The sequence below is a fragment of the Chiloscyllium plagiosum genome, unplaced genomic scaffold, assembly GCF_037043375.1.
Source record: "Chiloscyllium plagiosum isolate Xiang-an unplaced genomic scaffold, Cpla_swu_hap1 HiC_scaffold_8, whole genome shotgun sequence".
Taxonomy (NCBI): domain Eukaryota; kingdom Metazoa; phylum Chordata; class Chondrichthyes; order Orectolobiformes; family Hemiscylliidae; genus Chiloscyllium; species Chiloscyllium plagiosum.
Genome location: NW_028270146.1, coordinates 94,337,437 through 94,349,829, shown reverse-complemented (window position 1 = coordinate 94,349,829; position 12,393 = coordinate 94,337,437). Strand labels below are relative to the sequence as shown.

The following is a 12,393-nucleotide window of genomic DNA, read 5'->3' as shown; positions in this document are numbered from 1 at the left end:
AATCAAACATAGAAGAATGTTGCCAAACTCCTTACAGAGAGGAAAGCAACCTGTTTAAGAGTTCCATGTTTTGTCTGCCTTGAAATATTAGTTCAGCAAAAGAAAATACTAGTGCTGTCTTCTGCTTCACTGCTCCTCGTGCTGGGCCCACAATCCCCATACCCTTCAAACAGCGTGTTCAAGTTCCCAACCTGACTTTCAATTAAAATATATTAAGTGGCATCCACTTTCTACAATGTTCACCTCAACAGTTAGTTGGTCAGTGGAGAAAAGAAAATCAATAGCAGTGGCAATTGAAATATAACAGACTGGCTTGTGCAGATGTAACTTGGAAGATTATTAATTGGAAAGCATAACATGACCAGAAAGCAGAAAACTACAAGACGCTGGGTTTGGATTTTCACCTTTGAAGTACGTAGTGAGTGTAAGGAAATACCCAGCATTGCACACCTGCTTCAGAAGGAAATGGTTCCAGAGATTAACTTTTTATTACTTGGGCAAGGGGAGGCAAATAGCAGGCTAGTCAGCTAATCTGGGTAAAAGGTTGTAGGCACTTACAGGGCCTGTTAGGTGTTGCAATGGATAATGTAAATAGCTTGCTTCAGAGCTGTGGAATTCTGGACCTCATACATTTCCCATGCCTTATCCATGCCAGCTGATGCCTACCCCAACAACCTCTAATTCCCCACATGAACCTAAGCCCCTCCATCTACTTCCCCATAGTCTCTCATGCATTGCTATGGAACATCCATGTCTACTAACCCACAATACATTATATCACAATGATGAACCCACAGTAATGAACTACTGAAGTCAAAATTTTTGACTTTCATTAAAAGATCTTCTTTTGCTGCATGCCAATAAAATGCTCAATCATCCAGACAGTATGAAGTATCAATGGAAAACCTTCAAGTGCTTCAAACCTTTATCTGGAGTAAATAAACAGTGCAATTGACAGAAGAGAAACGGTTTAACTTGGGGTTCATCTTTTTCAAAGACTTTGGGCTCTGAGCCAACGTATAATGAAACTTGGTGAACAGCCCAGGCATCCAGTGGACACAGGGGCACGAGGAACATCTTTTGAATGCACTTTTAAAAAGACTCCTTCAAACAGACTGGTTCATGACATCTGTGAAATGCCATCAACCATCAAAGGTTGGCCCAACTCCAAGAGAACTGAGGAGGCTAAGGACACTAACCCCACAATGCAGCTATGCAGGTTGGCAGGAAATCAGCCTGCACTTAAAAGGGACTTTTTTTTTAAGATTAGATTAGATTAGATTAGATTAGATTAGATTACTTTACAGTGTGGAAACAGGCTCTTCGGCCCAACAGGTCCACACCGACCCGCCGAAGCGCAACCCACCCAGACCCATTCCCCTACATTTACCCCTTACCTAACACTACGGGCAATTTAGCATGGCCAATTCACCTGACCTGCACATTTTTGGACTGTGGGAGGAAACCGGAGCACCCGGAGGAAACCCACGCAGACACGGGGAGAATGTGCAAACTCCAGACAGTCAGTCGCCTGAGGCGGGATTTGAACCCGGGTCTCTGGCACTGTGAGGCAGCAGTGCTAACCACTGTGCCACCGTGCTGCCCACCAAGTCAGAAACCCCGAGAATAGGAATCCATGAACCCTGGAATTAGGACCTGCCACAAATCTTAAGCAAGTTCCCAGGCTATCCAAAATCAGCAAAAAAATTAAGGTTTGGATGTTGAGAAAGACAGAAAATTAAAATTTAATAAGTAAATGTTCTTCTTGATGATGCCTTCAGAGGAACTGGAGTTTGAAGGAATTACAGTACTGAACTTAACAAGGCTGTGAAACTTGCAAGTACATACTTGCAAGTACCCTGTGGGAAACAGTAACCTTTCAAAGGCAACATAATTGCACCTTGCTCAGGAGGTCTAAGCTTTGTTATGTTCAGGTTGAACTACTGTGAAAATAAGTACAAACATTATTAACAATCTATAATCAAGATACTGATAAGGCGTAGTAGAAGATGGTTTGTTTCAACAAAATCACACTTTTAACTTGTTAGCACTTGAAAGTGAATTAAGATATTGTCTGCTTTTGTTCCAACTGCACTCAACTTTATCAGCATTCATTATAGGTACACTGCAATTTCTAATTAAAAAAGGTCAATCTCAGCAAGTTTTGAATTCTTTTAGTCCCTTGTCAACATATTTCACCAGTTTCTTTCCTTTAATATAAAACAGAGCTGGTACCTGTGCAGTGAGTAGAGTTAAGAGAGATGCCTCTGCTCGTTCTTCAGTAATGTAAGTCCTTGACTTCCCATCCCAAAGGGCACTATTCTCCAGATCCATCAACTTCTTCTGCTTTTTGGACAGCCCCAGAGGTTTCATGCGTGTAGAACATGCTTTAGTAGGTGGGCTGGCTGTTTTTGGAGTTGATTTTGTACTGCTTGAAGACTTCTGCTCTTTGCTGGCTGCGTTAGATCGGATTACTTTTCCACTCCGTTCGCAGGCTTTGGAAACAGAGTTAACTGAAGTGGGCTGTGAGGAAACCACAGCTTGACTAGATGAGTGAGACTGTCCAGGGGTGGCTTCAGACGCCCGGTGTTTTAGTACACTATCCAATGTTCGGACATAACTGGAACTTTTGGTGGGCATCTGATAAACAACTTTTGATACTTTGTTTATGCATAGATCAGCTCGCTGTTTGATGATTTTCTCTTCATTTTCCAGGTATTCATCCAGTTTATCACTTAAGAAGGCAGAACGATTTTTCACAGTGTTTTCCAAATTGGAAGCTGGAACAAACACCAAAACAAAGAATCAGTTCACTTATTACTGTTTTTGAGCTCAAAGAAATTTTCATTGATGGAAGCAGCATAGTTCCCCCTTCTCCCCACAAGCCTGATGGCTGGTATGCAATTCTGTAATATACCTCCGGCCACAATCTGAATTGAGTTGCTTTGGGAAAGCTAGCTTTGACTTTTGCATAGCAAAATTTAAATGAATTAAAAAACAATAAGCAGCATAACTTGCTGTCACATAGCTGCAGGCACTTTGCTCAAGAGATGTATTGACATGATCTGCTAAAAGAAAAAGACCAGGTTAAATATTGAATTTCTTCCTTGATATCAAATCCAACTGTTAATGTCCATATAATGAAATACATTTGCTACCTGGATCTATCCCAGCACCTGACAGGTGAAGGCTTGAGGCCCCCCCTTATATTGCAACTCATTTGATGGAGTCACCAGATCCCAAAGAACAAGCAGCTCACTGTAGAAGAGTAACAGATGGCCTGGTCAAGTACTGCAATGACTAAACATCTAGGTAAGGATAAAAGCAACTGGGTTGACAGGTTGCAGAATAGAAAAAATAGTGCAGGCTATTAAGCATGGGAGAAATTTAGCTAATTCATGATGGGATGGGAATTGGGGAGGTCAGGTGATAGCAGCAGCTTCTGTTCTTTGAAGTGGGGTTGGAAGAATGACGTTGGGATGGCTTTCAATTTTGTTGTCTGGATGTAAAATGTACTTCAAACAAATTGTTTGCCCCTCACAAACATGTGTTAATTTTTGGTAAACTAATTTCAACAGAGTGAAAAGAGAAAAAATAATCAGGTGGCAATCAATCCAGTTGGGTGCCAGTTGAAAATTAGCCCCATGAACGTTTTCAGTCACAAGAGCGCACCAATTTGAAGAACTTACTTGCTTCAGTCTGTTTGGAAACAGATGCCCCAGTCTGCTGTGCAAGTTTTTGTTTCCAACCCTTCAGTTTTGTAAAATCATTTGTTTTTCCTGTTCTGGAAATAAATGGAATTTCTTCTTCTGTTGAATGTTTATTAAGAAAAACACATGTTAAAAGGAGACGTCAGTAACTGCACAAAACAAAAATTCTCATCTAAAATTAGTGGCTATTGTTACTGTACAAATTTAAATTGAAAGTAAAGAGAAGTAAAGGTTAATCAAGCCTCATTTCTGATCACATTTCTGGTTACTTTAAGAATCCTGATTTACAGTTAGTCTGAAAAAAACAGTATCTTCCAGAAAAATACATTCTGCTTACAAAAGTGGAAAAGGGAAGAATAATGTATACCGTTGTGCCTTTTCTTTTAAAAAAAAGTTCTGAACAGGGTGAAGATACAAAAGGTTAATCTAAGGCTGAATCAACTCTCAAACACCAAACTGCTCGAATGGACTGAGGGTGAACAGCTATCCCACAACTTGTTATATTAAATAGCCGTTCTTATCTCATGTTGTCCTTCTGTTCCAATTTTTGCATCTTTGAAAAACGAGTCACATCTTACATTGTTGCCACATGTAGGGTACTGACAGGCTTTATTACATGTTAGAAAACACAGCTTTTATAACATCACACACTGCACTCTGGAATGGCATGCCCAAACTGACAGGTAGGGATGGAGGCCAATGATAAATTGTTTTTGGAAAAAGAAGAAACTTAACCAGAACAAAAATAGGGAATTATAGTGTTTAAGATTTCTATTATGAAAAATATTAAGCATAGTTGTGGTTAGATTTATATATCTATACAGAACAGGTAAGCAGGCCTTAAACATCTAACAGTGTGACTCAAATACCCAACATGAGCTTCACCCTTTAAGTACAGCCCTCCAAATTTTATGGTCTCAGTTTGATACATCCTCAACATGTAATAAGAGTCAAGATGTGTTGTGAGCAGAACGATTTCAGTTATCAGGAAAAGTCAATACTAGCATAGCTCCTTTCCAATTTAGTTGCAGAGCTTTCATTGAAAAATAAAGCCATTTGATTTAAATGGAGACATATTACTAATTTTATTCATATCTCACAAATACCATTATTTGCTTTGTCACAAAACTGAAATCCACTTAATTATTAAGCTTGAACAAATATTAAGTGGTTAATTACATTCGAAGTTCTAACATCAATTTTTAAAAATGGTCTGGTCGACTAATCAGTGCTTCAATATTTAAACTGAGTTTGAATTCAGTCTTGTCTCTGAATTTTAAATTAAAATCTTTAGAAAAAATTAATTCAAATCTTCATAGACACTGACAGAAACAGTTCAGTCCAATCCCAATGACTAAAAGTCAATACTGATACGGATGAGGGAAGAACAGAATGTGGGCCCAATCAATGAATGGTATCAAACATTTTTATTTAGTACAGGACCGGTCATGCTTCACTAAATTGGCTGCTTGCTCACCTGGAGGTCTCTGGTCAGTTTGTGTGGAGGGTGAGCATTCTAAGGCATCTCTGCATCCAGGTTTAACAAATCCTGCTGGTGGAGGAAGTAATACAATTCCCAAATGCTTCAAGTTTAGGCTGACTTTTGACATCAGGGAACTTGGTTTAACACCACCTATAGGAAGAACACATTCATTTAAATCAGACCTAAAGCCTTACAAAACAAACCAAAACAGTTTGTTTTTCATAGAATTTAAAAGGTGCAACATATAAATGATCACATGATTTCAGCTATTACAAGGGGGCATAGCTTTAAATTAAGGGGGTTAGGTATAGGACAGATGTTAGGGGTAGGTTCTTTACTCAGCGAGTCGTGAGTTCATGGAATGCCCTGCCAGTAGCAGTGGTGGACTCTCCCTCATTATGGGTATTTAAGCAGGCATTGGATAGGCATATGGAGGATAGTGGGCTAGTGTAGGTTAGGTGGGCTTGGATTGGCGCAACATCGAGGGCCGAAGGGCCTGTACTGCGCTGTATTCTTCTATGTTCTATGAAATTGATCAAATCATACTGGAAATCAAGCCGACTAGATACATCTCAAATCACTTCTAAACATCTACTTTACAATCTCTGATAAGCAGATTGGCTTTCATGCTTTGTTATATCAATCTCAGTCACCTGTTTTAAGTGATGGGTGCATAATGACTCTGGAGTCAAAATGAGTTAAGTCTTCAATTAGCTTCTCTTCCAGTCTTTCAATTTTCTCCTCAGCACTTTCTTGGGGAACTGCAAGAATGAAAAGTAACATCACATTTTCAAAAAAGCATAGCGAGTACAAACAGGAAAAGGAATCAAAATAGATTGGACTTAAATCTCAAATTTGACTTCCCCATTAAAGTCAATCAACCCACACACTGCCAAACAGAGTACTCAACAAAACTTCACATATGAAGGCATCTCCCCATACTCCAAGTTAATATGCAAAATTTGACTAAACTGGAATATCAACATCCTACTAGATACCATGCTTACAAAGAGAGCTATTTGAACAATTGGTTTGTAAAGATTATAGAGACAAATATAGTTACATAATTAAATGCTGTGTGAATTCAACCATGAAAGTGTTTTATAAAGAAGCCAAATTAGTCTGATGTTTCACGCAGAATCCAAAAGTTAGACATGTATTTTACAGACCGGTTTCATTTACCATTGCAACACGTAGTTCAACAGAAGTTCACAATGCATTTTCACAGAATATTCATGACGGGGTAAAAACTATGATTATGCGATCATAAGAACAAATCTGGCTACTGAACTAAATGGCCATTCCTATCCCATGTTGTCATTTTGCTCCCATTTATCTATCTTTGAGGAAAGAATTATACCATATACTATTGCCATGTATAGGGCACTGAAAGCCTTTATTAATTGTAGTGAAAAAAACAGCTTTCGCAATATCACAAATTGTGTGCTGTCTCCTAGAACATTGAAACAAAAGCAGAAATTGATGGATAAATTCAAATAAAGCAGAGTCAATGTTTCTCCAGCAATTTCTGTTTTTGTTTCAGATTTCCAGCATCTACAGCTCTTGCCTTTATTTTAGTGTTTAACTCACTGTCACATCTCTTCCAGGTATGCCTACCTTGAAGTTCTGCTCCTCTCTCCAATTCAATTTCTATTCTAATCTTTCTTCTTGTCTACCATCATTACTTTCATTGTCAGTCAGTCAGTGTTAGCCAACCCATTCTCACCCACTTATGGTCTCCATTGTCAGCTTTTCTTCATCCCTGGCATACCAGTACCCAACTCTTTGTTTGCCTGTTCCTTTCTCTGGGCTCCATCTTCACTGTCATGTACTCCTTTGCACCTAGGCCCTGTGTTTAGCTTACATACCATCTTTTATTAGCTGCTACTCGTTCTGATGAAGGGACTTGACACCTGAAACATTGACTTTGCATGCTATACACAGTGCCGCCAGACCAGCTCAGTTTCTCCAGTAATTTTAGTTTGTTTTCTTCTAGAACATGCATTCAGTTAGTTGGAAACTTTCTTGTCGATTTTGCTCATTTCTATTACTGAATTTAGAACTGTAACGTAGCTCTCATCAGAAGCAACAGCAAGGTTCTAGTAAAATAAAACTTGAATAAATAGCATACAGAGAAACTTATTGAACTCCAGGTTAATTAACTCAGGTTAATCTGGCTACCAGCATCATTGCTCTGCACACAACAAAATGGAGAATTTTTATGGTTCATACCTGTCTGATGGATGAGATCACTCGAGTTCTCTGGTACCTGCTCAACCAGGTGGGACTGCAAGGCATCCTGAAAAAAATATTTAAATGAGAGAATAACAAACAATTCAGAAGTAAACACAAACATAACTATTTTAGTCTTGTTTAAAAAGTCAAGAAATTCAAAAATGTGGATTTTATGCAAAATGAACAGAAGTGAACCACTCCTTACATAATCCTAATCCAATAGTTTGTTTGAGCTCTGAATGCCAATGTCTGAAGCCAATGCCCCACAGTCAAGTTCCCTTATTTCCTCCTACTAAATCATCACTCAGTTCCCACAGCTATTCAACCTACCTTCTATACAAATTGGCATTATAATGGTCCAGGTTTTGAGAAACAAAGTGAAAAAGGGAAAGACAAAATTCTTTTGTTTTAAAAAGCATTTATACACTCTTTCACAAACTCACAAAGTCCAAAAGTGCTTTACAACTGAAGTACTTAAGTATAATCATTGCTGCAATGTCAGAAACACAACAGCCAATTTATACGTAGCAAATTCCAACAAAAATAAATTATAATGATTAGTTAAGATTTTTTGAAAATGTTATGTTGCTTGAATTGTAAACACTGGCCACAAAACATTTCCTATTCTCCTATAGGATCTTTTCATCTCAGAAGTCAGAAGGAACCTCTGCAATACTAAACAAAATGTGAAGAAATAGTTGCTGATGAAGGGCTCCCCCCTTAACGTCGATTTTCCTGCTCTTCAGATGCTGCCTGACCTGCTGTGCTTTTCCAGCACCACTCTAATCTTGACTGAGCATCCGAGTAACAGCAAGCCATTTCTCTTTGGTGATGTGATCAACATTTATCCCTCAAACATTATCAATAAAACTGACTAGCCTACAAACTGATGCACACTACTTTCTTGGGTAAGGGGGTCACAATGCATGGACTGCCTGCACTGACCGAGGTGGAAGTAGGCACCATGGAAAGTTAGCACTCGTTTACCGGATTAAACTGTGGGGCCAAAAGCCGCTAGCAGTACTCCCCATCTCATCCACTCCTGGCTAACCAAGGGTTCAGTTAGCAGCCAAGTAATTGTTGCGACGAGCACATCAATGGGTTTTGCTGAACAGGACTCAGGTAAGTACCTCTTTCGGGTCAGGATTAGAGATGACATATAGGAGAACGTGAACAGCATACACACTAAGATGCTGGGTGCATTGTTTACACTTCCAGACAGCTTTCTGTCACTGTCGCAGAGGTCTCACACCAAAATAGAAAATTGGTTAGCTAGCAGGAAATATAACAGGCAGAAATGGGTTTTGGACAGGTGGAAAAATGTAATGGGAGGGTATGCCACAATGATCAGTGCTGGACCCTTAACTTTTCAAAATTTATATAAATGACCGGAAAAAGGAAGTAAAGGTATGGTTGCTATCTTTTGCAAGGAACATATCTTTTTATTTTGTGTTTTTAAAAACTGGAGGATGAGTTTTAAAAATTAGCGTTTTATAAAGCGGCAGCAGTTTTGAAAGCAAGTAACCTGACATCCATGACAAGTATCAGAAACAAATGTTTGAACAACATAGTAATTAAAATGGAGTTGCAGACAATTGGCAGTCAGAGCGGGATTGGTTCTCAAGTAACTGAACAGCTTGGAGTTGTGAACACGATACAGAGAAGGAGAGAGAGTGAACAATGTTCAGTCCTTTCCCAGCTCAGGAGCAGTCTCTGTTCTCTGCAATCAAAATTCACTGTAAACCTGAAAAATGAAGTATCTTTCCTGCAATAGTTGCTATAAGGTGTGATTTTTAACTGACGAGTCAGAGACTTTTTTGTAAGGAAACCTGCCTCTTGTGTCTTTTTACCAACCAGTGGAAGCACCTGAGATTGGATTGGAAGCAGAAGCAATGAAGATTTGGGTGTAGTATTGCTCAGTAATACAGATGAAAGAAAGCACCAGGATCTATATAATATTGAAGGTATGACACTGGAAAAAGCAAAGGATTTTTGCTGGCAGTCTTAAAGGAAATTTCAAAACCAAGCTTGGTTGACTGGCGGACAAACTAGAGGTAGCCCTGCTTGACAGAGCTAAAATGTAGAGATAATTGAGGTACTAGTATGTTACTTGGTTTTAGAGGAAAAACAAAAGAGGTGAAGTACTTCGGTTAGTAAGTTGTCAGAAACAAGTGGCATTCAGTTACAGCTGAAGCAGTTTGAGCATGAGATTAGATTACTTACAGTGTGGAAACAGGCCCTTCGGCACAACAAGTCCACACCGACCCGCCGAAGCATAACCCACCCAGACCCATTCCCCTACATTTACCTCTTCACCTAACACTACGGGCAATTTAGCATGGCCAATTCGCCTAACCTGGACATTTTTTTTTGGATTGTGGGAGGAAACCGGAGCACCCGGAGGAAACCCCGCAGACACAGGGAGAATGTGCAAACTCCACACAGTCAGTCGCCTCAGGCGGGAATTGAACCCGGGTCTCTGGCGCAGTGAGGCAACAGGGCTAACCACTGTGCCACCATGCCGCCCACAAACAGATGGGTTTTTCAGACAACGTCTTTTTAATTCTAGGCATTTATTGCATTCACATACTATCATTGTCGTGGTGTGGTGGGAATCGAACCCGTCTCCCCAGAATATTACCTGGCTTTGCTGTGTTAACAATCCAGAGATAATACCACTAGGCTATCGCAGAAAGCCCAAAGGAGGAAAGAAGAAACTATAGATGGCAGGAAAAAATAAGGAACGGGAGATGGAAAGAAGAGAACAGGGGTGGCACGGTGGCAAGCACTGCTGCCTCACAGCGCCAGAGACCTGGGTTCAATTCCTGCCTCAGGCAACTGTGTGGAGCCTGCACATTCTCCCAGTGTCTGCGTGGATTTCCTCCCACAGTCCAAAGATGTGCAGGTTAGGTGAACTGGCCTTGCTAAATGCCCGCAGTGTTAGGTGAAGAAGTAAACGTAGGGGAATGGGTCTGGGTGGGTTGCTCTTTGGAGGGTCGGTGTGGACTTGTTGGGCTGAAGGGCCTGTTTTCACACTGTAAGTAATCTAATCTGATGTAAACTAATCAATTGAGAATACTAGAATTAAAAGTGCAAGAGAAAGACAAAGCAAAGTTGCGTGAATATTACGTTAAAATAGAACAGTTGAACAGAAGACGGCAGGTATTGAAGTAGATAATGTAGGAAAAGACTGGGCAATGCTTATGTGAATAATTTGACCATATAGCACAAAAAAACATGCTTCACTGTCAGAAGTGGTTTCTCAGTGAAGACAATTAAATTTACTTCAGAGAAATTAGCAGAGACATCTAGGCAAAGATTCTGGAGTTTACGGAACCAGCCTGATCAATCCTATATTGAATTTGAAAGGGTTAGATGAATAAAAGTTTTATAAAGAACTACATATTAAGCTCTTAGAGACACTATCCTCAGGAGGAATTTTTAAAACACTGCCAACTGTATTAAGAACTCATGTTAAAGACTGAAAGGTTGCGACTGCTGGACTGGCAATAATAATGGCTAATGATTATGATCTAATCCGTATATAGACTGTAGGGAAATAGTTGGCGACATCTTGCAAAATGTCCAGATTACAGAGGAGGAAGTGCTAGATGTCTTGAAATGGTTAAAGGTGAATAAATCCCCAGGACCTGATCAGGTGTACCCCAGAATTCTGTGGGAAGCGAGAGAAGTGATTGCTGGGCCTCTTGCTGAGATATTTGTATCATTGATAGTCACAGGTGAGATGCCGGAAGACTGGAGGTTGGCAAACATGGTGCCACTGTTTAAGAAGGGTGGTAAGGACAAGCCAGGGAACTATAGACCAGTGAGCCTGACCTCAGTGGTGGGCAAGTTGTTGGAGGGAATCCTGAGTGACAGGATGTACATGTATTTGGAAAGGCAAGGACTGATTAGGGATAGTCAACATAGCTTTGTGCGTGAGCAATCATGTCTCTCAAACTTGATTGAGTTTTTTGATGAAGTAACAAAGAAGATTGATGAGGGCAGAGCAGTAGATGTGATCTATAAGGACTTCAGTAAGGCGTTCGACAAGGTTCCCCATGAGAGATTGATTAGCAATGTTAGATCTCATGGAATACAGGGAGAACTAGCCATTTGGATACAGAACTGGCTCAAAAGGTAGAAGACAGAGGGTGGTGGTGGAGGGTTGTTTTTCAGACTGGAGGCCTGTGACCAGTGGAGTGCCACAAGAATCGATGCTGGGCCCTCTACTTTTTGTCATTTACATAAATGATTTGTATGCGAGCATTAGAGGTACAGTTAGTAAGTTTGCAGATGACACCAAAATTGGAGGTGTCGTGGTCAGCAAAGAGGGTTACCTCAGATTACAACAGGATCTTGACCAGATGGGCCAATGGGCTGAGAAGTGGCAGATGGAGTTTAATTCAGATAAATGCGAGGTGCTGCATTTTGGGAAAGCAAATCTTAGCATGACTTATACACTTAATGGCAAGGTCCTGAACAAAGGGACCTTGGAGTGCAGGTTCATAGCTCCTTGAAAGTGGAGTCGCAGGTAGATAGGATAGTGAAGAAGGCACTTGGTATACTTTCCTTTATTGGTCAGAGTATTGAATACAGGAGTTGGGAGGTCATGTTACGGCTGTACAGGACATGGGTTAGGCCACTGTTGGAATATTGTGTGCAATTCTGGTCTTCTTCCTATCGGAGAGATGTTGTGAAACTTGAAGGGGTTCAGAAAAGATTTACAAGGATGTTGCCAGGGTTGCAGGATCTGAGCTACAGGGAGAAGCTGAACAGGCTGTTTTGCCTGGAGCGTCAGAGGCTGAGGGGTGACCTTATAGAGGAGCATGGATAGGATAAATAGGCAAAGTCATTTCCCTGGGGACAGGGAGTCCAGAACTAGAGGGCATAGGTTTCGGGTGAGAGGGGAAAGATATAAGAGAGACCTAAGGGGCAACTTTTTCACGCAGAGGGTGGTACGTG

General features: G+C 40.4%; 1 protein-coding gene across 4 annotated transcripts in view; it reads right to left on the bottom strand.

The window, feature by feature from the left end:
• mgaa (MAX dimerization protein MGA a) overlaps positions 1-12,393 on the bottom strand; it is a 109,330-nt gene that overhangs the window by 72,585 nt on the left and 24,352 nt on the right. For all 4 annotated transcript variants that reach the window (XM_043698206.2, XM_043698209.2, XM_043698208.2 and 1 more), the window contains exons 4-8: positions 7,426-7,492; positions 5,847-5,954; positions 5,188-5,343; positions 3,690-3,809; positions 2,236-2,780 (exon numbers count right to left, since the gene is read on the bottom strand). In XM_043698206.2, coding sequence (XP_043554141.2) covers positions 2,236-2,780; positions 3,690-3,809; positions 5,188-5,343; positions 5,847-5,954; positions 7,426-7,492 — 996 coding nt within the window. The remainder of the gene's footprint in view (positions 1-2,235; positions 2,781-3,689; positions 3,810-5,187; positions 5,344-5,846; positions 5,955-7,425; positions 7,493-12,393) is intronic.